The sequence below is a fragment of the Ostreococcus tauri genome, assembly GCF_000214015.3.
Source record: "Ostreococcus tauri WGS project CAID00000000 data, contig chromosome 04, whole genome shotgun sequence".
Taxonomy (NCBI): Eukaryota; Viridiplantae; Chlorophyta; class Mamiellophyceae; order Mamiellales; family Bathycoccaceae; genus Ostreococcus; species Ostreococcus tauri.
Genome location: NC_014429.2, coordinates 236,403 through 260,247, shown reverse-complemented (window position 1 = coordinate 260,247; position 23,845 = coordinate 236,403). Strand labels below are relative to the sequence as shown.

Below are 23,845 nucleotides of genomic sequence, written 5' to 3'. Positions count from 1 at the left end.
GGCGAGCGTTTGCTGTTATTGTTACAGGTGGAAAATTGCGATCTACGCAGAAGTATCAATCAATCGGCGTTCGTGCTCATCGCAGACCAAGATCCGGCGACGACGACACTGTGTGCGAGGTGAATCCGTCATATACAGTATGTAAGTGATCTTGTGCCACGACTTCTTTAAACATCCCATGCCCCCAAGTCTGATCCTAGAATTTCGCCCTCGTTGAAGGTGTACATGGCATAGTTATTAGTCAGAAACGGAGAAGCCGACCTGATGTCGTTCCCAAAGTCACCATAGAAACCATCCATCCCAAACTGAATGTCGTCAAGCAGACGATCGCCGTTTGCGTGTCGCGGTGGTTTCGCGCCACTGTTTGCATGTGCTCCATCTCGCGCATGTTGACGGATATTCGTCGTCTCATGGACGGCGACGCGTTTCATGGCTGGCTCTGGATCGTCTGCTTCTTCGAAAGTGGTGGCGATGGAGGAGTCTGACTGCGACTTCAACATGCCGCGCTTCTTCTTGCGTGCCTCCTTCATAACGAGGCTCGGCGTCTCGACCTCTGGCGGTAATTCAACGGGCTCGATCACCGATGGCGGTTTCTCCTCGTGCTCACCAACTTGATCGCCGAGTCGTTGCCTAAGTTTGACGTTCTCCGCATACAAAGTGTCCACCTTCTTCTGCAAGGTTGTGATGGTTTTTCGCATTGTTGCTGCGTCCTGGAGAAGCGTCTCCGCCGCTGAAAGGAGCTTCGCATCCTCAGCCTTCTTTCTAATCTTCGAACGCTTCGCAGATTCGCGGTTGGCGATCTTACGACGGTACATTCGCACGAGCTTCTCGCGCTCTTTCGGATCCATGTCATCCCTCAGGCCCTCAATGGAGATGCCGAGCTTCGTGAGTTCGCCCACAGTCGCCGTTCTGAGCGGACCATCGAGCATGGTGAGGACGCTCGTCGTGTCGTTGGACATGATGACGTCGTCCACTGGTACTCCTTCTCGCACTTCGACGCTTCTGACGGATTCGATTTCGTTCAAGCCGCTCGCAGTGCTTCGTCCGAGAGATTCTCGAGCACAACAAGACGTAACGATTATCTGAGCACGTGCACTCCCTCGGCGCGTTTACTCGACCGATCGCCTCGTCAAAACCCTCAATAGATTCCTCAACCGAGCCTTTCCCACGCGTGTTCGCTCGCGACGAGCTCACCACCGCTCGCGCGCGCGTGTACACTCGCGACGTTTCGACGCCCGCGAGATCTCTGAAATAGAGCTCGACGTCGTCGACCGGTCGGATGGTTCGTTCGCTCGCTCCTCGACGACCCGCGCGAGGTCGTGCGCGGGCGATGCGTGGCGCCCGCGCGCGAGGTGGTTCTCTCGCGCCGCCTTCGCGTGCGTTCGCCCGTGTGCGCGCGACGACGTGTGCGGCGCGGGTGCCTTCGCGCGCGCGCCCGACGCGGGGGAAACGAGCGACGGAGAAGCGACGACGGACGTTCGGGTTTTTTTGCCTCCGCGCGTGCCGTATTTCTCGATTCATGACTCGTGGAATTGGTCTCACTGATATTTTACCACCCGCGATCGACGCGAGGAAAAAGCGCGCGCGCGATCGACGGCGGGAATGAAAATTCAACCATCGCGTCGAGGGGATGGACCGGGGGTGTGGACCAAACCCTGCGTTTATGTATTTTGTTTGCATAGTGTGAAGAGCGCCACGCGACGATCTTTGGAGACACGTCGTGTGGGACCGACCGCGTGGGTGACGGATGGCGCTCACGCGTTTTCCCATCGGCACACGCCGCCGTTCGCGACTTCGCGCTCGAGGGAGATGGTCGCCACCGCGGGCGCTCCGGACGTCCACGTCCCCGTCGTTTCCTCGCTCGATGACGTCTACGGGTCGCCCACCGAGGAGACGCGCGAGAGGTACCGCGCCTTGGCGGACGCGTTCGAGCGCGCGTACGGTCGAGCGCCGAGTGGATTCGCGCGCGCACCGGGGCGCGTGAACCTCATCGGCGAGCACATCGATTACGAGGGGTACTCCGTGCTTCCAATGGCGATCGGACTCGACGCCGTCGTCGCGTACGGCGTGAACGAGACGTCTGGGAAGATTCGAGTCGGGAACGCGAATCCTGAGTACACCGAGAAGACGTTCGAGACGTCGCCCGGCCAAGACGTCGACACCTCGTCTCTTCACTGGACGAATTACGTGATGTGCGGGTACAAGGGGGTGTTTGACTTTTTGGAAGAGTCCGGGGGCAAATCGGTGGAACCGGTCGGTTTGGACCTGATGATTGACGGCACAGTTCCGACGGGAAGCGGTTTGAGTTCGTCGTCGGCATTATGCTGCGCGTCAGCGTTGGCGGTCATGTCCGCGCACGGACTGAGCTTCACCAAGGGTGAGATCGCTGATTTCACGTGTAAGTGCGAGAGGTATTCGGGAACGCAATCGGGTGGGATGGATCAGGCCATCTCCATAATGGGCGAAGCAGGCGTTGCGAAGTTGGTCGACTTCAATCCAATCCAAACCAACGACGTGTACCTCCCGGAAAATTGCGCCTTCGTCATCGGTAACTGTCTCGCGGTCAGTAATAAGGCCGAGACCGCGCACGAGCGTTATAATCTTCGGGTCGTCGAGTGTCGTTTGGCGGCGATGGTTTTAGGAAGAAAGTTAGGCATGAGCGACGAGGAAGTCGTCGAGACACAGACGCTTCAGGACATCGAGAAGCGCGTGGGGAACATGTCTTCGGCGAAAGCTGCGGCTGAAGAGTACCTTCACGATGGATATTATGATGCGAGAGAGATCGAAGAAATCATTGGGGTCGACGCGTTCTTGGACGTCTTCTCTTCTCCGGCTTCCAAGGCAGTCCTGAATCACAATGTGACGGGCTACAAGCTTCTCTCGCGCACCTTGCACGTGTACTCAGAAGCGGGTCGAGTTCACCTCTTCGCCGCAGCTTGCGCGATGAAGGTTGATCCGGCGGAGCTGGGGGTGTACATGAATGGCAGTCACGAATCTTGCCGCGCCTTGTACGAGTGCTCTTGCCCGGAGTTGGACGAGCTCGTTGATGCTTTCAGAGCGGCTGGTGCGCTTGGCGCTCGGCTCACTGGTGCCGGGTGGGGTGGCTGCGCCGTGGCACTCGTGTCCATGGATAAGGTGCAAGACGTCCTCAGTCAAGTGGGGAAGACGTACTACGCCTCTCGCATCGCCAACGGAGTGATCACCGAAGACGATATGAGCGCTGTTCTCTTCGCCACTCTTCCGAGTAATGGCGCGGTGGTTCTGAAGACCACGTCTTTCGACTGAGCGCACTGTATGAATTTATTTTTGAAAAAAGCCTGGGCGAAGGCTTGAGTGCTCGAATTGTTATCAAATGTGCTATTCGTTGCTACGGTTGCTACACATCTAAAGTGCGTTCACGCTTTCTGCTTAGGACGTCTCCTACGCTTCTTTCGCAACAGCAGCCCGCACAGCGCACACCGCGCTCCCTCAGGATCTTTGGGGAGCCCACACGCCGGGCACGACCCGTACGCGTCTATCTGTGCCCGTGACAGCTCGCTCTCTCTCGCTAGGGTCGTCGCGGACATGTTCAAAGCCGCCGACAATTCTGGAATGTCCTTCACGTACGCTCGAGACGCCTCGCGAAGGAACGCGACGCGACGAGCGATTGGAGTGTCGCTCGACGGTCGACCCGAGGGTGCGATTAAGCTCTGACGCGCTTTATTCTTGTTCATGGACGCATAGCAAGCTCGCGGCGCGAAATGAGGTAACGAGTCACGTGCGAGATGCAACTTGAGGTGAACACAACACCGTCGGGGCGTTTCGAGTGTACTATGCACGCTAGATGTCTGGATTACAACACGGATGATGATTCTGAGGGAAGAGGGACGTATTCGTCATCGAAGCCGCGCCACATCTCGCCCAGATCGTTGTGTCGCCAAGCCAAGTAAGACGTCGTTCCCACAACTGTGGGAACCAAGTACGTCAGGGCAGGCTGCCCCCCTTGACCTCCGACCTCGAAATACAGCGCCGTGAACGTCAGACACATTCCCACTACGTAAGCGACGATGGACCAGAAGAAGTAAAAATACTTGACCTCTGATTCGCGCTTTCTGTTGTCAAACAATAGGTTGTGCACGATGAGCAAGCCCGGGAGGATGACATCGCCGTAGCCCAGCATGGAATAATCGCCCGCGCTACCACTGATGCGAGGGAATAAAAACAGCATGGGCAAGCTCTCGCCCTTCTCACCCCCACGAGCGACCGTGACCATGACGCTCTTCTTGCCAAACAGATGCGGCTGCACGTACACCCAGAAGATGTCATACGCCATGGCACAACTAAGAAGTATGGTCGCCACCTTCAAACTTGGCAGGTGAACGAGCCGCAACACGTTGGTCAAGAACGCCAGTCCCATGATGTCTTGCAATAACCATGCCCAGCTTGCTTGTCGGAAGATGAGCCACGTCGCTACGACGATACCTGCCATGACACCGGCGGGTATGGACATCTTGTGGACGGTGCCGATCAACGGCAACACGAGTTTTGAGTCGTGAGATGTCGGCTTTCTCTGCGAAATCAGGCCCTCCAAGAAAATGATCTGCAGGCCCTGAAAAGAGGCGAACGCGAAAACACCGCGCATAAGGACGAATATCCAGTGTTGCATCGAATAGAAGAGAATGAGCAACACAACGGATGCCATGAGGACAAACCAAAACGCCGTGTACTCGTTGATCTCGATACCCTCCTGCCGTTCATTGCGTCCTCCATCATTCAACCCGTCCGACTCCTCGTCACGCTTCGAACTTAAGTTGCTCTTCGTATCCTTCAAAGACCAACGTCCACCGAGGATGATGGTTGCGAGAGCGAAGAAGACGAGCGCCCCTGAAGCCACAAAGTCCATTTTATAAGGCACGTTCGGAGCCAACGCGATTTTGGCCGTCACTCCCGGAACGTTCACCGCCTCCATAAGTGTCTTCTCAGCCGACGCGGCCAACATGACTGAGACGACGTCGAGTGGATTGTTGTTATTGCACGTCATTGTTGTGAAATCCTCGCCGTCGCTCACGATAAACACAGCCTTTGCCCCTGCGTCCTGCGCCACCTTGGCCTTGTCGTAAAACTCACACTTTCCTCGCTTGACAATGAGAACATTATCCGTGAATCCACTGATCGCCGAGCATCCGTACGCATCCTCGTTGTCTTTCGGCACCCCGAGCGTCCACGGCCCTCGCGTTACGTTGCCCTCAACGTCCCCTCCGAAGAGCGCCAACGCGCCCGGAAACACCGTCAACTCGTCCTGATAATCTAGCTCCACCTTCAAGACTTTCGCCTCCTGTCGCACCGCGCACAACGAAGCCGCATTCGCGCCGTGCGACGCGAAAACGACCGTCAAGAGTAGGATCCCGAGGCACGAGCACGCACGCATCGTACGTCTTCTCACCCTTCGCCCGCTCGCGATGACGCGCGATCGATCGATTCGTTCGCGTGATTCGTTCGAACGCAGCGTTTCACGTCGTCGCGATCGCTCTCCCGGTCGAGACCCCGTGCGCGCGCGACGACGGGTGCGGTCGAGCCCGAACGATGGTGTTGCGTCCGGCACGTCTTCGTTTCGACCAGAGACACTGTTCGCCCACACGTGACTCGATACGAGCGCGCGCCCCCGCGGGGGAGCAGGACGCGTGACGACCGCGACGCGCGCGTCGGCGCCGCGAGCGCGTCGGTGATTCCCGCGCGCGACGACCGCGCGTCGTGCTTCGCGCTCGATCGTCGTCGTCGACGTCGACGTCGACGTCGTCGCGTCGTGGGCGTCATGACTGCGTCTCAACCACAGAGGTTCGGGACCGGAGGGGGCGCCGCGAACGATGCCGAGTCTTGGCGACGATCGAGCGCTGGTGGGGCCGACGCGGACTGGTCCAAGCGACAACCGAGCGTGTTGGCGAAGATGGACGAGCGCAAACGCGAGCGAGCGAGCGCAGAGGACAGAGAACTGGACGAGAAGGAGAACGCGTTTCACCTGAGACAGGCAAAACTGCGCGCGGACATTCGCATACGGGAGGGACGAGCGAAGGCGATAGATCTCATCGCGCGCAATGTGTTTGCGGAAACGTACATTGAATTCGATGTGTTCGTGAATCCGCTCACGGTGCTCAGCGGGTTGAGTCTGAGAGAGCTAGAGGAGACCAAGAAGGAGCTGCAAGAGTTGCGCGACCTCGATACACGAGACGGGAAACGGCGAGAATTTTGGACGGCATTGATAGCGCTGACGGAGACGGAGATGACAGAAGAGCAGCAAAAGGAAGAGATCGAGCGAGCGCGAGTGCGCGGGGAAGCGTCGGAGCGTGTGGAAGCGAGCAGCTTGCACGCGGATATCGATGACGATGTGGTTGAAATTGTGAGCGGCAAATCTGCGGCGGAATTAGCCGAGCTCGAGGGCGAGATATCCGAGCAGATACAAGGTCCAGACGCGAGCGAGGTTGAGTACTGGGGAGCAGTCTTAAAGCGAGTGTCTATGGCGAAAACGAAGGCGATCGTTGAAGAGATGCACAAGTCGCTCAAGGTGAAATTTGAGGGAGAGGAGATCGAAGACGGCGGCCGCGCGAGAGCACGTAACGAACAGAGGCTCGCGGAAGATGAGGGTGGCGACGACGATCTTCTTGGGGCGGACTTTGGGAAACATGTGGAGGATGAGGACGGCCATGGTGGTGATGATTCAGAATGGAACGACGATGGCGCTGAGGCGAAAGTCAAGCCCGAATACGCCCCGTCGCTGTCCCCGATGCGTCTTACAGAGGTTGAGGAAGGCATCGAAATCATCGATATATCTCAAGAAGAGGCTAATCTCACCCGTCTTCGGGAACAGGAGCGGATCCGAAACATGTCCCGCTTCAAGAAGGTTACGTCAGAGAACCGCGTGCTTAGAGGAAAGACGGAGGACGATGTTTACAACGCATTCAAACAAGCCGGAGGGGCTCATCACAACACTGGTGTTCTCGGAAATCTCATCACAGGTACAACAGACTTCAAGGACATTGAGAAACAGGTCGATCGCAAGGCAAAAGACTTCGCTGAGCGCATGATGGGCGCTACTGAGGATGGCGACGAGAACTTTGGCGACGAAGCTGAATTGGAGTCCCAGGCTTATTGGTGGCACGACAAGTATCGTCCACGCAAGCCAAAGTATTTTAACCGCGTGCATACTGGTTATACGTGGAACAAATACAATCAGACCCACTATGACTCGTCGAACCCTCCACCAAAGACAGTTCAGGGGTACAAGTTTAACGTCTTCTACCCGGACCTCATCGACACATCGAAGGCTCCCACATACAAGATCGAACCAGATGGCTCGGCGAACGCCGACACATGCTTATTGAAAATATCAGCCGGTCCACCGTACGAAGATATCGCGTTTAGGATCGTCAACAAAGAGTGGGAACACAGCCACAAACGCGGTTTCCGCTGCACTTTCGAGCGAGGAATCTTCCACCTCTACTTCAACTTCAAACGACCGAGATATCGACGATAGTGTAGAATTAATTGTAGCACTTAACTCTGATGAGCATAGTAACGATCAGTTGACTTGGACGCTCGACAGCCGTTCTGAAAAGACTCTAATATTTTTACATTTCGAGTTCAAGAGTTCTGAACATATCACTATCTTTCTAGAAACCCGTGCTGGCGACACTACTTCTCAGCTGCGATGCGCCGGGCCGCCTCTTCCTTCGCCCATGACGTCATTCTGGTATCCGGCTTCGCTGCCAGGCCAAAGGTAAGGATACCAGTCGCGAGCGCCATCGCGGTGTACCACGGTGCTTCCCAGTCTTCCCAAATTCTGCGCTGTCCCGGGGCTGGAGGCGTCTCACCGAAGAGATATCCGTTGCGGCCAGTCTGCACGCCTTCGGCAAAGTATCCTCCCGGTGGACCCGCGCCGAATGATCTCATTGACGTCCGTTGCGCGCCTCGAAGAGACGCGCTCAAAGCGCGACGAGCGGCGTTCATCTTCGCTACTATTCTTTCGATAAACGCACGCGCGACGGTCGGGCGTGCGCTGAAATGAACGTTCGCACGCACTCTCAATAGCTTTCGATCGACTTCGTGACTTGCGAGTCGAGCTGACCACGACACGTCGCAGTCTCACGCGTTCGTGTTGTTTCTGAAAGTGATCTAGGGCAAGCCCAGCTCGCTGGGCATAGCTAGCACTCTCATCGTCATCAGCACAAGAACATGAAATCTATCAAGTCGCTATAACATCAGGCAAAGACGGCGCTAATCGCCTTTATCATTTCGTGATAGGTGTAAAAGTGCATCCCGCTCGTTGAAGTACAGCGTGACGAGGAGAACGGCCAGGATTGCCGCTCCGCAACCAGTGTGCGCCAGCAGTGCGAGCGATGTCGGATTGCGACGGAGCACCCGGGCAGATGCATGGGCGACGATGGAGAAAACGACGAGCACCTGCGTGTAAATTAATCAATTAACGTTCCCAAAGAACCGTGAACACGCACCAAGAGGTATGTTTTTGAGAGGAACTTCAGGTCAGTATTGACCTTCAGGCGAACGAAGCGTCTTCGTATGTACGACCCAGTGAAGGCGATTCGAACCACCATGCTCACGGCGTTCGCCACAAGCAGGGAAACTGGCCCGAGTGACTTTTGAAGGAGTAACGTACCGCCCTACGACGGAAAAGGAGTCATGAAATGGGCTCAACAGCGACTTATGCACTCGAAGCGTACCACATTAACGAGAGAACACACTAGTAACCAAATGTTGGACGAACTCAACTCCGAGGAGGACTACAGTGCGCATGAGGTGTAAATGTCCTGCAAAACATTCGAAAAGACGTACCATCACCGCATGAGCGTAAGCCTCCGTGATGCCGTTCACCTGTGATGCGTTGTAAATTTATTGAAAATAAATAATAAATTCGAACGTGGGAACGACAAAATAATCGTTCATCACGCGCACGTGTTCGCACGACGGACGCGCGTGCGTGATACATGAGGAATCACTTACAGCAAGTGGTAGGAGTAGAATCGCGTAGAAACCAAGTGTTTCCGACGCGAAATGCTGATTTGCCCATCGTTCGCCATATAAAATTCTGTTAAGTGCACGAATTAATTATTTGGAAACGCTCTTCAACTCGAGTCCAGCGGACATACCTGAGAGCCAACCATGAAAAATGCGGACCCATGAGTGCCTGTGAACGGCGCGAGTCAGTCAGTCACGATCGATTCAAGACGCCATCGACGCATCAGAAGTGGCACTCACCGCCGTACTGCCGAAAATAATAGCCACTCGCAACAAGGCGTTGAACACATCTTTTTCCTTCGCCGATCGCGTCTTTGAAGAAACATTACGCGTGAAAATAACGAATGCCGCCTCCTCAAAAGGTTGGAGCACCAATCTCGCGAATGCCGCGCTATTTAGAAATAATTGTTCAGAAAATAATTAATTGCTGGAAATAAATCCAACTCACCCAAGCGAAGCAACGAGGCCGTATACCCCAACTTCGTCCGCTGCCGCTACTGCGATCAAGGCAGCCTTTTCTCCTTCCGCTAGAATGAGTTTCCACACCGCCTGAGGTTGCACGACGATCAGGTGTGGACGGTGTTGACGCGAAAATGTACTCACCTGGAGTGAAAAAATACCAATTAATTTAACTGTCGCTTCGTCTTTCCCTGTCTCGCGTTCACTCGCGTTCGGAGCTGCGTTGAGATAAATGACCGCCATCGATATTGCGTACGCCAACTGTGCGGGGAAATCATCGTCAGTCGCCCGGGCGCTGGACGGGAATCTCTGGGAGGTAATAATTTAATAATTCTCACCTGAGAGTACGCGAAAGCCAACACGACGTCTTGGTTGTACGATACCAGTGCGTACGTTAGGAAGCTTCGAAGCACCGTCGATGTTGTCTCAGCGGAAAGTCGCAGCTTGAACGCGGACATTCGCATCGCCCGGATGTAGTGCGGTTCAGCACACAGTTCGATGAAAGCCGCGACTCCATAGTACAACAGCGCCTGCCCGTATGGCGTGCTAGTCGATATGTTTTGTGACCACACCACCGCGAACGGAACGGCGATGGAGAGGAACCCACCGACGGGTAAAACGAGCCAAGCGTATCCCAGCGAGCTCTCCTCCACTGAATCCCTCATCAGCGCTCGGCGAAAGCCTTCACGCGTGGTGAGGATCACTGTGGAGAGGAGATAAAAGTGCACGGTTGGAACACCAAACTCCTCCGGCGTGAGCCGTCGCGCGACGAGGGTGTTGATGAAAAATGGCAACAATTTCGACGTGAGTTGCGTCGCTGCGCGTCGTTCGAGCGCGTTCGCCGGTCAGTCGACCGAGCGCGGTCTCGAGCGCAAGACGATGGTTCCGCTCGCTCCTTCGTGCCGTTCGTTCCGCGCGAGCCGAGCGCGCGCGACGCACCGAGCAGGTACGCGAAACCGATGGCGAAGCTCGGGGATGATTTCTTCGCCGCAGCGCTCGATTTCGAGCGGGTCACGCGAGCCGGCGCCATGTCGAACGACCGGGCGATCGAGCTGTAACGACTCTCGTCTCCCGCGACTTCGACGATGGGGACTCGCGTGAGTCGTGAGTCGTGCGTCCACGTCTCGAGTCTCGAGTCTCACTGAGAAAAACGCGGACACGACGAGGTTTCCAACGCGTCGCCGCCGTCGACGCGCTCGTATCACCGTCGCGATGTCCTCGGAGGAGCAGCTGAGCGAAGCCTTGGCCGATGCCGCGCGTTACGGTGAGTACGACGAGGCCCGGGCGTATCTGGACCAGGGCGCGCTCGCCGACGCGTACGACGGGCTCCTCTACGCCGCGGCGAACGGACACGAGGAAATTGTCAACCTCTTGCTCGAGTACGGCGCCGATGTGAACAAGACGAACGAGCAGGGGAGCACGGCGCTGCACTGGGCGTGCCTGAACGGACACCCCGGCATCGTCCAGCTGCTGTTGGACAAGGGCGCGACACCGAAAATTTGTAACGAGGCGGGACGCACGGCGCTGGACGAGGCAATGCACAACGCGCGGGACGAGTGCGTCAAAATCTTGATGGAAGCCGAGGGCGAGGAAGATGTTGAGCTCGAAGAAATTGACGAAGAAGACGCCGAGGATGTCACCACGGACGAGGAGGAGCAAGGGATGGACTGAGATGCACTGTCCGGTAGCAACGTAGCACAATATTTTTCCAGTCCGCGTATCACAATAGCCGCGCGCGCATGGTAATAATATTTTCGTAAACTAAACGAAAGGACGATGAATGCTCAGTGAAAATTTTGCGTGCGTGCGTTTTACATCGCGCTGTTCAAGTTCTCCGCGACGTTCTGCGTGAGTCGGTAAGGCTCGTTGGTCAGTCCTTTGTTTCGGCACTTCTTTTACAATTCGTACCTTCCAGTTGATGATTTTCCAGATGTTTTTGACGTAGTCCGGTCGCAAGTTCTTGTATTGCAAGTAGTACGCGTGTTCCCAGACGTCCACGCCGAGGATCGGCGTCAGACCGGTGGTCACGCACGGGTCTTGGTTCGCCGTCGTCGTCACGGCGAGTCGCTTGTTCGCCTTGTCGTAGCCCAACCAGCCCCATCCAGAACCTTGCACGGCCACCGTTGCGGCTGTAAACGTATCTTGCATCGCCGACAGCGACCCGAAGTCTCGCTCGATCATCTTCAATAGCGCGCCCTCTGGCAGGGCATAATCCTTGGGCGCCGTCAGGCACTTCCAGAACATTGAGTGGTTCACGTGTCCTCCTCCGTTGAACTTGATCGCGGGCTGCATCGCGATCGCCGTTGAAAAGTCACCCTTCGCCTGCGCCTCCGCCAGTTTCTCCTGCGCGACGTTAAAGTTTGTGACGTACGCTTTGTGATGCTTTTGGTGATGCAGTTCCATGATCTCTCCCGAAATCACCGGCTCGAGCGCGGAGAAATCGTACTCGAGGTCCGGGAGCTCGGCGGTGACGAACGACCGAGATGTGATCGACCCCTTCGTTCGCCGAGCGAGCGTGGACGCGGCGCGACGCAGCATCGTTGAAGAGCGGTGACGTGTGAAGATTCGTCATCGCGCACCCGTGCTCGGCAACCGTGGGCAACCGACGCCACCGCGTGCGTGTGCACGTGTTCACTTTCGTGACGTCAGTGGAGGACGGGCGCATGCGCGACGTCGCGGACGACGACGCGTTCACGAGCGATCTCACGCGGTCGTTCGCGACGAGCGCGCACTCGTCTCAGAGCGACGCGCACGTCGAACGAGACGACCGCGTCGAGAGCGATGAGTTTGAACGAAGCGACGCGCACGTGCGAACGACGTCGTCGCCGGAGATGGGCGAGCGAGAGGATGAGAGCGCGAACGAACGAGCGCGGACGATCGATGAGCTGTACACCGAGCGAATAGGGGACGCGAATCGAGCGCAGCTGACGCAGTACGCGCTCGCCGCGGTGGCTTGGTTCCCGGCGGCGTTTCTCACGCTCACGCCCGTGTTCGCGGCGCGCTCGCCGGATTGGAAGTGCGCCACGGAGAACGGCTGCGTGCACGCCGATACGGGAGCGTCGTTAGATCTGTGCAGCTTGGATCGCGAGGCGTGGACGTGGGTCGACGCGAAGGCGTCCATAGTCTCTGAGTGGGACCTCGTGTGTGCGCACGAGTACAAGGTGCAGCTTGCCGATTCAATCTTTTTTCTCGGTTTCCTCTTTGGAGCGGGGATTCTCGGTCAAATCGCGGATAGTAAGGGGAGATTATTCGGCTTATACGTCTCCACGGCGCTCGCGAGCGCCGGTGCGCTCTTCGCATCGTGGGCGGGCGGGTATTGGACGTACCTATTGCACACAGTTTTGCGAGGATTTGGCTGTGGAGGTCTGGGAGTCGCGAGTTACGTATTGTGTTTAGAATTTCTAGGTCTGAAATGGCGCGCCGTGCTCGGGATCGCGACGCAATATTTTTGGTCGGGAGGAATAGCTCTCATGTCTGGAGTGGCGTACGGCATGCCGAGATGGAGGAGCTTCACCGCGTTTTGCGGTGTTTTCGGATTTGTGTATATTGGACTGAGCGTCAAATTTCTGTTGGAGTCTCCGAGATGGTTCTTAGCCACCGGACGAAGTGATAAGGCGATGGGTGTGCTGACACAATTAGCGAAAGGAAATCCGAAGTTTACGGGTCGTCTGCCACCGCTCAAACAACCGCGAGCGGCGAAGGGTTTGAACGTGACTGCGGTGCTGCCATTTCCTGCACTGAGACACCGACTCTACGCCATGGCGTACATTTTCTGCATCACGAGCATGGTATATTACGGATTATCTCTCAACGTTGGCTCACTCAGCGGATCCATCTACATGAATACGTTTATCGGCGCAATCACTGAGTTTCCCGCGCATGCGTTCGCGCAAATCAGTGCGGATAAGCTCGGGCGCAGAAAGACGCAGCTCATCCTCATGGGTACGGCGTGCAGTGGTACCTTTGCGAGTTCGTTGTTTACGGGATCGATGCAGGTGTTCGTTTCAATGTTTGGACGATTTGGGATCGCCGGTTCGTTCAACATGATTTACCTCTACACCACCGAGCTCTTTCCTACGATCGTGCGTTCGGCGTGCTTGGGTACATGTTCGCTCGCGGCGCGGGTCGGTGGCATCTGCGCCCCGGCGATTATTTACTCCCAGATTATTCATCCGGTGCTCCCGTACATCATTCTCAGCATCGCCGCGGCATCGGCATGCGCGGTGACGCTCACGCTACCGGAGACTCAGGGTATGGTGATCGAGGAATCTCTTGCTGGCGCGGCACAACAGGACATGGGCGCCGGTCGAGCGCACTGGACGAGCGCGCGCGAGGTTGGATTCACTCGTCTCGTCGATCGCGGCGACGCCGAGAGCGGCGCGTTCGATGACGACGCCAACTTATAGTCCCATTGATACGTTTGATTGACAATCACAACTAGTTTCACCTCCTTAATCCTTGCCAGATTCGCCCCACAAGATGCTATTGACGTCTTGCCCCTTTCTCGTGTAGACGCCGCCGTTCTCGATCAGGCCCGGACACGGTCGGTACGCCTTGATGGGCCACCACGAGAATAGAGGGATCGCCCCCATCCCGCCCTGGATCCTTCCGCTTCCGTCGCACTGCATCTTATCCCTCGCCAGTCCACACGAATCGCACGACCCGGTACACTTGGTGGCGTCATCGCTCGCGGACGCTCTCGGGACGACCGCCGATGAGCCCCGCGCGCGCGTTGATCGAGGCTTGGAGGTGAGCGTCACCTTGGACGACGTCGTGAGCGCGCTCTGCATGTTTATGATCACCCCAGGGTCGAGATGTGCGGCGCGAGCGACGGAAGATGACTTGAAAGGTGACGATGGATAGACCGAGAAGAAGGAAAACGGGCGAGACCCGACGGGTTACTTCAGAGCTCGTCGGGAGCGCGACGTTATAGGAGCGAATCATGACGGTCGCTCGACGACGCTCGAGCGCGAGTTTTCTCTTCGCCTTCGTGCTCTTCCTCGCGTGCGCGTCGTCGGCGCTCGCCGAGTCCGCAACGTCGTACGCTCGAGCGCAGTTTCAGTCGTGCCCGGGTTGACGATTGAACCGACTTCCCGAGATCAAGGCGTTCATCAAGGACGTCGTGGAGGTTGGGAAGTACGGAGACAAAGTGAGCGTGCTGTGGACGCACGGACACGCGCCGACGATACACATGCAGGACGATAAAGGGACGAACGTGGAGTCAGTGGTGTTGACAAGCGAGTGGACGGTGGACCAAGTGAAGGAGTACTTGAGCGAGAGAGGATTCGATCCGATCAAACAGGAGAAGTCTGAGCTTTGATTTGTCAATTTACAATAGGAAACGAACTAGACGCGCGTATTCGTGACGTGTTGTCGCGAAAACGAGCCGCCAACGCGCGCGCTCTGCGAGGACACCGATATTTGCGCAAGGCTAGTTCACCTTAGTTTTAGATTAGTTCTCTACAGTCTGTACATCAATGAACGCTAAAATTGTGCCGTACTTCACCGCTTGAGCTGACGCGCGACGTTGGAGAAACCGCGGCGCTCCGAAAAGACGGAATCGGTGCCGGAAACGGGTCCATCCGATTGTACTCTGTTCGGATTCACGAGCTCGATACCTTGAATCGGTGTGAAGGCTAAGCTAGACGCCGTCCCAGCGGTGCCAGACGTGCTCGCAAAAGTCGACTTACCACCTTTGTTATCTGTTTTGATGAGTTTTGCCGCCTTGGCCTGCAGTCGCAACCTTCCAGCGATGGCCGCTGAGCCCGCGGATGAACCCAACAAACCAAGGCCTTCGCCGTCGTAGCCAACCTCTTCCACTTCGTTGAAGTTGACGCGATTGGCAGCCTTGCGCATGTCCGTAATTCCGTACCTTTCCTTTAGCGCTCGAGCTCGCTTACCACCGCGTCGCTTCTTCGCCTCGATTCCGGGCGCAGGAAGCGGTTTTGCCGTGCGCGCGGGTGGCGGCTCTTGCCACTTCTCAATCTTCTTGATAATTTCTTCCGCAAATTTCTGACCCATCGATCCATCGGGCGCCTGACCGAAGGCATCGACGCGCGCCATGAGTGTGCACTTCGCCCCAATCAGGCGCGCAGCCTTGCTTCGCCACGCCGGGGGCGTTTTCTTCTGGATGATGTCGCAGTCGTAAATGTATCCGGCGTGCATGTCCCCAGAGCGTATGGCGGACGCACTCGACATTCCGCCCGTATTTTTCTTCTTCGATCCCAAAACTTGCACGTTACACGCCGGCATTTTCGATAGGGCGTGCAAACCACCGGCTATGCCGATGAGCTGCGCGGCGATGTCGCTTCCTAACACGGCGCTCAGGTTTGGCGCCGTGTCCGCCATGCGCGTCGCCACGTAGTTGAACATCTTCTTTTTCGACTCATCCAGCTCCAACGCCCTATCGCACGCGATCAGAGTCTTCTCTAAATCGCTCTCGCTCAGAGGCACGCCCGATGTGGTCGATCCCGTGACGCTCACCACCATGATGGTCGCCGAAGGGAGGACGCCGTCGAGGTCCACGCCCATGATGTCCGTCTCGTTCCCGATCGCCTTCACCACTCGCGCGTAATCGATCGGGTGCAACACCAGAGACTCGAGCTCGGGAAACTTCTTCTTGTACTTATCCTTGATGAATCTGTGCACGATCGCGATCTCATTATCCACCTCCACCGTGAGCGCGTTGCACTTCATCACGAGCGCCTCCGCCCCGCGGTCCACCGCCCCGAGCGCTTTCCCACTCTCCGTCGTCTCCATCGCGTTTTCACGCTTCCTCAGCGCTTCATCCACCGCCGACGTGATCTCTCTGTATCTCTCCGTCGTCCTGAGCGTCGAGACATCGTCCACGTCGTCGGAGGCTCGCAGCGTTTCCCCACCCATCATCCTTTCGCCCGCCACCGTCGTCCCGTCCTCGCCCCCGTCCGCGCGCGCGTCGCCGTGCGCGTCCGCGCCTCGGTCGTCCTCCGCATCGCTCAGCGCGTCTAAATCCGCGAGAAAACTCTCCGCCAAGGTGGACATCGCTCGCTCGGTGAATTCGTCGGTGAGTGAAAACGAGCGCGAATCGACGCATCGTCGCACGCGAGGATGGATGATGATGATGTGATTTAAATTTAGACGTCTCGACACACGGTGACGATGGGGGATCGTGGACGCTCGAGCGCGGCGGACGCGGCGGTGGAGCGACGACGGGTCGACGCGCGATACGCCGATGCGCGCGCGCGGGTCGAGGTGCGAACGGACGCTCGAGCGCTCGAGCGCGCCGTGGGTCAACCGTCGAGGCGGACTGACGAGCGATGACTGCGCGATGCGCAGGCGATGACGCGATTGGGAGAGGACGTGCGGTGGCGATCGAGAGGGGCGGAAGCGGCGGAGCGATCGGTGCGGTCGAGGGAGCGCGCGCGCCCGCGATCGAGTGGGAGGAAGGATTGAAGAGCGGCGGGCGGCGCTGCGAGAAAAGCTCGCGCGAGAGGACGAGCGCCACGCGGCGGAGATGGCGGGGACGCGAACGAGCGCCGACGCGCGAAGAATGGCGCTTGAGACGCGAGCGAGAAAATTATTGGACGACCGAGAGCGAGCGCGGAGGAGATACGTGGAGGAGATGGAGTACAAGAAGTGGAAAGAGTCCAACGAAGAATGTCGCGCGCAGGCGCGCGCAGAGCTCTCGCGCGAGGTGGTTTTGGGACGGCAAATGCAAATCGATGAGCGCAGGCGTTTGGCTGAGGAGGAAGGAAAACGAGCGAAACGAATAAATGCAGCGATTTTGCGGCGACGGGCGGAGAATTCTGCGCTCCTCGATGCTCGAGATGAATCGTTGAGAGCTTCGCGAGACGCGCATTCCCTCGCTCTGCGGGAACAAATGGCCGAGCGTGAGAGAGATCGTCACGAGCGTTTTGAGCGCCAGCGGGCCGATCAAGCGCGTCTCAACGCGCAGTGGGAAACTGAAGCGACTACTTACGAGCGAAATCAGAGCCAAGAGGCGCTTAGGCGGCGCGATGCGAACGCCGCCTTGCTCAAGGAGAACGAGCTTCGACGGTTGGAGTTGCTGTCGGAGCTCAAGCGCGAGAGAGAGCGCGACGCGAAAATCATTGAAAGTGCGATTGAAAAAGAGCGACTGTATGAAGAAGAGCAAGCTCAGTTGGCTCAACGACGCATGGAAGAAGAGATTCTTTTCCGAAGTTTCCTGGACGAGCTCGTCGCGGAGCAGCATGCGAAGAACGAATCGGATGATTTGACGATTGAAGAAGACCGTTTGCGACACGAACAAAAGGTGCGCGAGCGCGAAAATCTCGAAAATTACCAGCGTCAGCAATTAATACAAGAGGTTAACGCGGTGAGAGGTCAACAAATCGCCGAAGCGGAGGCGAAGAGACGCGCGGAGGATGCGGAGGAACGCGAATGGCGAAAGCGCAACGAAGAAGACATGGAACTCGCGAGGCGTCAGCTCGACGAAAAGCTCAGGATCGCAAAGGAAGAGAACGTGAAGCATCAAAAAGCACTTGAGGGACAAATTCGCGCCAAAGATCGCGCAGAACCGTATTACGGGTCCACCGAGGAGAGAAATGTCGAGCGGGAAGAGCGTTTCGCGCGCCGCTTCGAGGAAGAAGTGAAAACGACAAAAGTGTATTCTTTCTAGACATATTGTTGTAAACCGTGTTCAAGAACGCGTGCTCTTTACTTTTTCGTCTCATTCGCGTCGAAAACTCATCGACTTCTTCGATGTGGGAAACCGTTCCGTCGCTCGCGTTTGGATTTTTGCGCATCAGGGTTGAAATTCGACCAATTCGAGGTGGCTCTGAGATGGTGGGCTGGGGTTTAGATTTCTGAGTCCGGACTCGTCGACCCCGACGTCATACCAATCGGCACCGCCCCAGAAGAAGCCACTTTCCATCTGCCGCGCATCACTTTAAGACGTGGTCGTCGATCGACGTTTGAGCGAATCGTCATGAGTGCCGTGCGAACCATCTTACACATCAACTCGAGCGCCCGGATGAGCGGAAGCGCGTCGCGCGCGCTGAGCCAGGCGCTCGTCGATCGCATCAAGTCGCACGTGGGAGAACGCGTCGTCATCAAGACTCGCGACGTGGGGGCGACGCAGCCGCCGTCGTTCGTGAATGAGCAGTGGATAGGGGCATCATTCACGCCGGAGGAAAACCGAACGGATGCCCAGAGGGAGACGCTCAGAGAGAGCGACGGGTTGATCGAGGAGTTGCGCTCGAGCGACGTCGTCGTCGTCGGCGCCGCAATGTGTGCGTCGAGTAGTAGACCGTATCATTCGCGCGCATCGAGCGACGTTTAAGTAATCGAATCGACTCTTTGTAAAGGGACGGTGAATGCGAGACTGACGGTGGACCTCGTGATGGGTCACGCGCGCAGACAACTTCGGCGTGCCAGCCGCCCTCAAGGCGTACTTTGACCAAGTCGCCCGCGCAGGCGTCACGTTCAAGTACAACGACCAAGGCGTTCCTGAGGGTCTGCTCAAGGGGAAGAAGGCGTTCATCGTTGTCACGAGCGGTGGCGTTCCCATGAACGCGTCCGGGATGGATTTCATGACCCCGCACGTGGTCACGTTCCTCGGTTTGCTCGGCATCACGGATGTGAGCGTCATCGATGCCAGCAGTCAGATGAAGCGCGACGACGCCAACGACGTCGCCAAGGCGGCCATCGACGCCATCGATCTCGATGCCGTGCTCGCGTGAGCGTAGAATCGTCCTCGAAGACGCGAACGCATATTAAATATTATTCACGCACCGCGTGCGCGTGATATTTCATCAGAAAACCTGTGCCCACACCCCTCCGTGGCTCCTCGTACACCCGGTCCGCACACTTTGACGCACTTCGACGATCGAGATGCGACGACGCTACGCCTGTGAGCTCGCTCGATGCCTCGATCGCGTCGCGACGACGCGCGCGACGCCCGCGGGCGCGATGACGATGAGAGGTTCCGCTCGGTCGATCGCGATGACGACCCAGGACGTTCGCGCGATCGCGAATCGCTCGAACGCGAACGAACGGACGGCAACGCGAACGTTTGCGAGCTCGACCGCGATCGACACGGGATCGTGGCGCGAACGAGCGCGATGGATGACGGCGAGTTGGACGCGCGCTCGCGCGTACGCCACCGAGGACGGGAAGAGTGGGGAAGAAGGCGCGGACGTGGCGTCCGAGGAGGGCGAAGAGATCGAGGGCGAAGAAAATGACGAGATCGCCAAGCTTCGAGGAGAGTTGGAGGAGAAGGACGCGGCAGTGGCTGACCTGAAGGATAGGATTTTGCGAACCATGGCTGAGATGGAGAATCTTCGCGAGCGCACGCGTCGCCAGGCGGAGGACGCGAAGAAGTTCGCGGTTCAGGGATTCTGTAAGGATTTGCTGGACGTGGCGGACAATCTAGACCGAGCGATCTCGACCGTGCCGGAGGAAGAGATCGAGACGGATGTCGAGAAGATAAAGGCTAAGCTGAAGAGCTTCCGGGAGGGTGTGGTGCTGACGGAGAAGCAGCTCTCGTCCACGTTCAACAAGCACGGTGTCGCCAAGTTCAACCCCGAGGGCGAGGAGTTTGACGCGAACCTCCACATGGCTCTGTTCAACGTTCCGATTCCCGAGGGATCAGACGCGAAGGCGGGAACCGTGGCGGCGGTGACGAAGACAGGGTACACGCTCCACGAGCGTGTCATTCGCGCCGCGGAAGTGGGTGTCTACCAATGATGAAAGGATGCCTCGCCCGGTTTACAATACAATTAGCCATATGTTACAAATCAATCTAATATCATAATCCAGTCGGCGAGAATTGTAACTCACGCGCGCTCGTGAATCCCTCAGACGTCTCGCCCGGTTTTGATGTTGAGCCGGCTTCGGCGCGCTCCGCTGCTGCGCGCACCGAAGCCTCTTCATCGATCTTCAGTATACTCAGTGCCGCACTAATATCTGGAAGCGAAGCATACGTGGGATCTAACCGAAGCGTTTCGTCCAAGAAATGGCAGAGGGCGACCCTCACGACGGCAGCCGTGTCTTCGGCGAGCATCACCAGCAAGGGCAAGAGCTCGTCCACGATGAGGCGCTGTTCGACTTCTCTCGTCAGAGTTAGGCATATGTTCACGTACGCCCGGCGGTCAGACCATCTATGACTCGTGGCGAGCAACTTAATTGACGACAGCGCGTTCACAATCGATTCAGAGTACCACGTGAGATCTTTCGCCGCGATGAATAGCACTCGTCCAGTGATTTCAACAGCCTTCTCGCGCACCACAGATGCCGCATCGTGCAAGAAGGACAGCAAAATAGGAAATAGAAACTCCGCACTCGCAGCACCGCTCAGCGACTCAGCTATGGGAAGAATCTGCTCCGCTAGCGCGAAGCGAATCCTCCAGTTGCCAATATTTTCTGCGTCTTCCGAGTGCATTGAAGATAACAGTCGAATCAATGAAAGCCGAGCCGCCGAACCGATCACGTTGCAAACTTCACTCAGGTGTTCGATGACGCCGATTTTAACCTCGTCAGTATCCTCTAGAATTTTCTCCAAGATTGGTAGTAAATCCTTTTCGGAGTTATCCCTACCGATGATTTTGGCCACCTCGTGGAGAGAGCACGCCAAAGTGCGTCGGACTCTCCAGTTCAGACTCGACGCAAGTAGGCGGAACGTCTGACGTATTTCGCCCCAACGTAGCTCTGTGAGCGATAGAGCCACAGCTGGTAGATTGTAAGCGCAGGTTTCGTGCAGTGCACCATTCACAGTTGAACTCTCTGCCATGCTCGTGAAGTAGTCCACAAAAATACTCGGTACCTCCACGGAGCTCAGCGCGAAGATTAGTGGTCCAAGTTGTTCGAAAGCCGAACTTCGAACTTTGAAGCTCACGTCATTGGCCAGCGGTTCAAACGCCTCCGAAGCCACTTGAAGCATCACGTCAGATGGCACAGCTTTGACAAGATGGACTATGTTCCTGGCACAGGCGGCGCGCACGGCCCAGATGGCGTCTCTACTCAGAAACATAAACTCGGGATAAACTAAATCTAATGTATCGTGTGCGCCCAATACCTCGAACGTGTCGCTGAGCGCCGACGCAACGGCCTCTCTGACTCTGAACTCTTCATCACGTGCCAAGTTGAGCAAGCAAGGGAGCATTTCACTCTTCGTAATCTCCAAACCCACGACCTCCGACAGCCTCCCTAGCGTCTTCGCCGCACTAATCCTAATCTCCTCCTCCTCACTCTCCCCGAAGCTCTTGAGCGTCGAGATCAGAAGGCTCCTCTGCTTCTCGGATGAAAGCAACGCCGCCACGGCTCCGCACGTGCTCTCCGCAGCCTCAATCACATCTTCGCAATCGTCTTCTATCAGCATAAACATCACCCCCAGCAATTTGATCGCATTCACGGTATCCAATCTCGAGCTCAATCTTCCAAGGCACGAGGCGAACCGATCCAACTGAGCCGCCACGCTCCTCCGCACTTCGTTGTCATCGTCCTCCGCGAGCTCAGCGATCAAATCCACCGGGAACGCGTGCTCGTCGTCCAACCCCTCGCACACCTTGGACAGTGCGTTCACGTGATACAGTCGCTGCGACGAAACGTGACAGTCTCGGCAGTATTTAGCCGCGATATCCAGCGCGGTCGAACCTTGGACGTCGCTCGAGTAATCGTCCGCGAGCGTCGTCTCCACGACGTCGACGAAGCGCTCAATCTCGACCAGGGAGTCGAGAGGCGACGCGGACAATATCTCATTCGACGTCGCCGCGACGGCTTCGTCGTCGGTGACGGCGTCGTCCGCCATCGTAAGGTGGACGAACGCGCGCGTGTGAGGAGAGCGAGACGCTCGCGGTTGGACAACGGGCGCGCGGATGAGTGCGTCCTATCGCGAGTGAAAATCGAGGTGCGAGCGCGATGTTATGATCCTGATGACGTCGAGTCACTCATTTCGCGATCGAGAAGGCGTTGAGAAGAGCGCGCGGCGACAACGGCGGTTTCCGTTCATTACTGCACTTGCATTGCAACAAACAAAATTAATTTCTACTATCCCAAGTTGATTCACACCCTCCTCGTCGACGCTGCTCCTAAGTTTAAGGCTACGAAGACAATGTTTATTCGTCTTCTTCGCTGCGGAGACGAGCCGCGGCGTTGGACACCTTCACGTTGAGCTGCTTCGCTCGCTCAACGATGGCCTTGCGGTGAAGCGTGGACACGTTGTGCGCGATCTCGGCGCAGTACTTGCGGTTGTGCATGAGGAGGAGGTCAAGGTCCTTCACGTTGTGGACAGTGAACTTCAAGAAGCCGTTCGGCAACAGGTGTCGCGTCTTCTTCGCCGTACCGTAACCGATGTTCGGCATCGGCGGCAAGCCCTTGAACTTGCGGCGTTCGCGGGAGTCAATACCCTTCGGGCGTCTCCATGACGTCTGCGTTTCGTTACGATGGCGAGCGTTCGGTCAGTCTCAGAGTGCTCTCGAGTCGTCGTCGATCCCTCTCCATCCCTTGCCCAAGCCCAGGGCGGCGCGTTCGCGTCGTCAACCGCCTCGACCCTGTCCTAGGGTCTGTTCCACCGTCACCCTTAACGTCGCCCTCCGTCGACGCGACGCTCGTCCTCGTTCGCGATCGCCCGTGAACGCCGACAAAATTTTCTCTCGCGCGTGTCTCAGCTCGCGTCGTCGCGCACGTACGTTAGCGATGCGCTTGTATCGGTCCGACTGATACTTCTTGAACGTCGCCTTGCGCTTCTTGACGATCTTGTGCTTGATGAGCGGAGTCACCATCTTCCCTGACTGCGCCGACGAACGAGACGGGAAATATTACACGTCAGTCTCTCTTCTCGATCGTTCGCTCTTCAACGCTCCGTCTTCTCGCTCGCGCGCGCGCTCGGACGTCCGCCGTCGATCGTCCCGTGACCCTAATCCCTCCACGACGTCTCTCGCTCGAGCTCGTCGACGGCGTCGCCCGCGCGGGCGCCCCGTCGACGCCCTCGACGCCGCCTCGACGCGATCGATATCGTTCGTCGCGCGATCGATCTCGCGAGATCTCGCGCACGTCGTCGCGCACGCACCGTCGCGCGCTTGTAAAAGGCGGAGCCGATGCGCGCGCGCGCTCGCCTCGGTCCAAAATCAGGGTCGATCGGGGTACGTCTGTCTCTTTCACGGTTGTTTCCGTCGTGCTCTATGTGTTTCGCACATCACGTACTAAAAACACATACGCGCGAACATTCGCGACGGTGGACCCGCGGCCCTCGGCGCGGGCGTTCAAATTCATCCTCGGCGCGTCGCGAAGACGCGCGCGCGAGGCCACGGTCGTCCGCGAACGGTCGTCCGCGCGGGACCGAGGGGCGGACGGATCGATATCTTCCATGACGCGCGCGCGAGCACGCGCGCGTGGGTCGTCGAAACGGGTGAAGACGTGAGAGGCT

At 57.3% G+C, this 23,845-nt stretch overlaps 17 protein-coding genes across 17 annotated transcripts; 7 read left to right on the top strand and 10 right to left on the bottom strand.

The window, feature by feature from the left end:
- Positions 1 to 167: 167 nt before the first annotated feature.
- OT_ostta04g01490 (Basic-leucine zipper domain) lies at positions 168 to 959 on the bottom strand (the record flags this gene model as incomplete). Its single annotated transcript, XM_003078630.1, has 1 exon — positions 168 to 959. The coding sequence occupies one exon, from the start codon at positions 957 to 959 to the stop codon at positions 168 to 170; it is 792 nt and encodes a 263-aa protein (XP_003078678.1).
- Positions 960 to 1,809: 850 nt separating this feature from the next.
- OT_ostta04g01480 (Ribosomal protein S5 domain 2-type fold,subgroup) lies at positions 1,810 to 3,285 on the top strand (the record flags this gene model as incomplete). Its single annotated transcript, XM_003078629.2, has 1 exon — positions 1,810 to 3,285. One exon carries the CDS (start codon positions 1,810 to 1,812, stop codon positions 3,283 to 3,285), a length of 1,476 nt encoding a protein of 491 aa, XP_003078677.2.
- A 110-nt stretch (positions 3,286 to 3,395) lies between these two features.
- Positions 3,396 to 3,713, bottom strand: OT_ostta04g01470 (unnamed product; the record flags this gene model as incomplete). Its single annotated transcript, XM_022984457.1, has 1 exon — positions 3,396 to 3,713. One exon carries the CDS (start codon positions 3,711 to 3,713, stop codon positions 3,396 to 3,398), a length of 318 nt encoding a protein of 105 aa, XP_022838726.1.
- A 119-nt stretch (positions 3,714 to 3,832) lies between these two features.
- On the bottom strand, positions 3,833 to 5,407 carry OT_ostta04g01460 (Peptidase A22B, signal peptide peptidase; the record flags this gene model as incomplete). Its single annotated transcript, XM_003078627.2, has 1 exon — positions 3,833 to 5,407. The coding sequence occupies one exon, from the start codon at positions 5,405 to 5,407 to the stop codon at positions 3,833 to 3,835; it is 1,575 nt and encodes a 524-aa protein (XP_003078675.2).
- Positions 5,408 to 5,923: 516 nt separating this feature from the next.
- Positions 5,924 to 7,507, top strand: OT_ostta04g01450 (Cactin C-terminal domain; the record flags this gene model as incomplete). Its single annotated transcript, XM_022984456.1, has 1 exon — positions 5,924 to 7,507. The coding sequence occupies one exon, from the start codon at positions 5,924 to 5,926 to the stop codon at positions 7,505 to 7,507; it is 1,584 nt and encodes a 527-aa protein (XP_022838725.1).
- Positions 7,508 to 7,665: 158 nt separating this feature from the next.
- On the bottom strand, positions 7,666 to 7,980 carry OT_ostta04g01440 (NADH:ubiquinone oxidoreductase, ESSS subunit; the record flags this gene model as incomplete). The annotated part of the gene is made up of 1 exon (XM_022984455.1): positions 7,666 to 7,980. One exon carries the CDS (start codon positions 7,978 to 7,980, stop codon positions 7,666 to 7,668), a length of 315 nt encoding a protein of 104 aa, XP_022838724.1.
- Positions 7,981 to 8,247: 267 nt separating this feature from the next.
- On the bottom strand, positions 8,248 to 10,495 carry OT_ostta04g01420 (RFT1; the record flags this gene model as incomplete). Its single annotated transcript, XM_022984453.1, has 11 exons — positions 8,248 to 8,433; positions 8,484 to 8,651; positions 8,712 to 8,771; positions 8,824 to 8,862; positions 8,992 to 9,076; positions 9,138 to 9,175; positions 9,247 to 9,397; positions 9,455 to 9,555; positions 9,610 to 9,726; positions 9,804 to 10,282; positions 10,405 to 10,495. 11 exons carry the CDS (start codon positions 10,493 to 10,495, stop codon positions 8,248 to 8,250), a joined length of 1,515 nt encoding a protein of 504 aa, XP_022838723.1.
- Positions 10,496 to 10,677: 182 nt separating this feature from the next.
- OT_ostta04g01410 (Ankyrin repeat) lies at positions 10,678 to 11,136 on the top strand (the record flags this gene model as incomplete). The annotated part of the gene is made up of 1 exon (XM_003078621.2): positions 10,678 to 11,136. One exon carries the CDS (start codon positions 10,678 to 10,680, stop codon positions 11,134 to 11,136), a length of 459 nt encoding a protein of 152 aa, XP_003078669.2.
- A 140-nt stretch (positions 11,137 to 11,276) lies between these two features.
- On the bottom strand, positions 11,277 to 12,003 carry OT_ostta04g01400 (Manganese/iron superoxide dismutase, binding site; the record flags this gene model as incomplete). The annotated part of the gene is made up of 2 exons (XM_022984452.1): positions 11,277 to 11,309; positions 11,374 to 12,003. 2 exons carry the CDS (start codon positions 12,001 to 12,003, stop codon positions 11,277 to 11,279), a joined length of 663 nt encoding a protein of 220 aa, XP_022838722.1.
- A 125-nt stretch (positions 12,004 to 12,128) lies between these two features.
- Positions 12,129 to 13,871, top strand: OT_ostta04g01390 (Major facilitator superfamily domain, general substrate transporter; the record flags this gene model as incomplete). The annotated part of the gene is made up of 1 exon (XM_003075038.1): positions 12,129 to 13,871. One exon carries the CDS (start codon positions 12,129 to 12,131, stop codon positions 13,869 to 13,871), a length of 1,743 nt encoding a protein of 580 aa, XP_003075086.1.
- A 45-nt stretch (positions 13,872 to 13,916) lies between these two features.
- On the bottom strand, positions 13,917 to 14,255 carry OT_ostta04g01380 (unnamed product; the record flags this gene model as incomplete). Its single annotated transcript, XM_003075039.1, has 1 exon — positions 13,917 to 14,255. One exon carries the CDS (start codon positions 14,253 to 14,255, stop codon positions 13,917 to 13,919), a length of 339 nt encoding a protein of 112 aa, XP_003075087.1.
- Positions 14,256 to 14,967: 712 nt separating this feature from the next.
- OT_ostta04g01360 (Prp31 C-terminal) lies at positions 14,968 to 16,485 on the bottom strand (the record flags this gene model as incomplete). Its single annotated transcript, XM_003075040.1, has 1 exon — positions 14,968 to 16,485. The coding sequence occupies one exon, from the start codon at positions 16,483 to 16,485 to the stop codon at positions 14,968 to 14,970; it is 1,518 nt and encodes a 505-aa protein (XP_003075088.1).
- A 472-nt stretch (positions 16,486 to 16,957) lies between these two features.
- On the top strand, positions 16,958 to 18,100 carry OT_ostta04g01350 (unnamed product; the record flags this gene model as incomplete). The annotated part of the gene is made up of 1 exon (XM_003075041.2): positions 16,958 to 18,100. One exon carries the CDS (start codon positions 16,958 to 16,960, stop codon positions 18,098 to 18,100), a length of 1,143 nt encoding a protein of 380 aa, XP_003075089.2.
- A 309-nt stretch (positions 18,101 to 18,409) lies between these two features.
- On the top strand, positions 18,410 to 19,163 carry OT_ostta04g01340 (NADH-azoreductase, FMN-dependent; the record flags this gene model as incomplete). Its single annotated transcript, XM_003075042.2, has 2 exons — positions 18,410 to 18,713; positions 18,841 to 19,163. 2 exons carry the CDS (start codon positions 18,410 to 18,412, stop codon positions 19,161 to 19,163), a joined length of 627 nt encoding a protein of 208 aa, XP_003075090.2.
- A 262-nt stretch (positions 19,164 to 19,425) lies between these two features.
- On the top strand, positions 19,426 to 20,169 carry OT_ostta04g01330 (GrpE nucleotide exchange factor, coiled-coil; the record flags this gene model as incomplete). Its single annotated transcript, XM_022984451.1, has 1 exon — positions 19,426 to 20,169. The coding sequence occupies one exon, from the start codon at positions 19,426 to 19,428 to the stop codon at positions 20,167 to 20,169; it is 744 nt and encodes a 247-aa protein (XP_022838721.1).
- Positions 20,170 to 20,230: 61 nt separating this feature from the next.
- OT_ostta04g01320 (Armadillo-type fold) lies at positions 20,231 to 22,228 on the bottom strand (the record flags this gene model as incomplete). The annotated part of the gene is made up of 1 exon (XM_003075043.2): positions 20,231 to 22,228. One exon carries the CDS (start codon positions 22,226 to 22,228, stop codon positions 20,231 to 20,233), a length of 1,998 nt encoding a protein of 665 aa, XP_003075091.2.
- Positions 22,229 to 22,535: 307 nt separating this feature from the next.
- OT_ostta04g01310 (Ribosomal protein L32e) lies at positions 22,536 to 23,201 on the bottom strand (the record flags this gene model as incomplete). The annotated part of the gene is made up of 2 exons (XM_022984449.1): positions 22,536 to 22,847; positions 23,109 to 23,201. The coding sequence occupies 2 exons, from the start codon at positions 23,199 to 23,201 to the stop codon at positions 22,536 to 22,538; spliced, it is 405 nt and encodes a 134-aa protein (XP_022838720.1).
- Between the last annotated feature and the right edge of the window lie 644 nt (positions 23,202 to 23,845).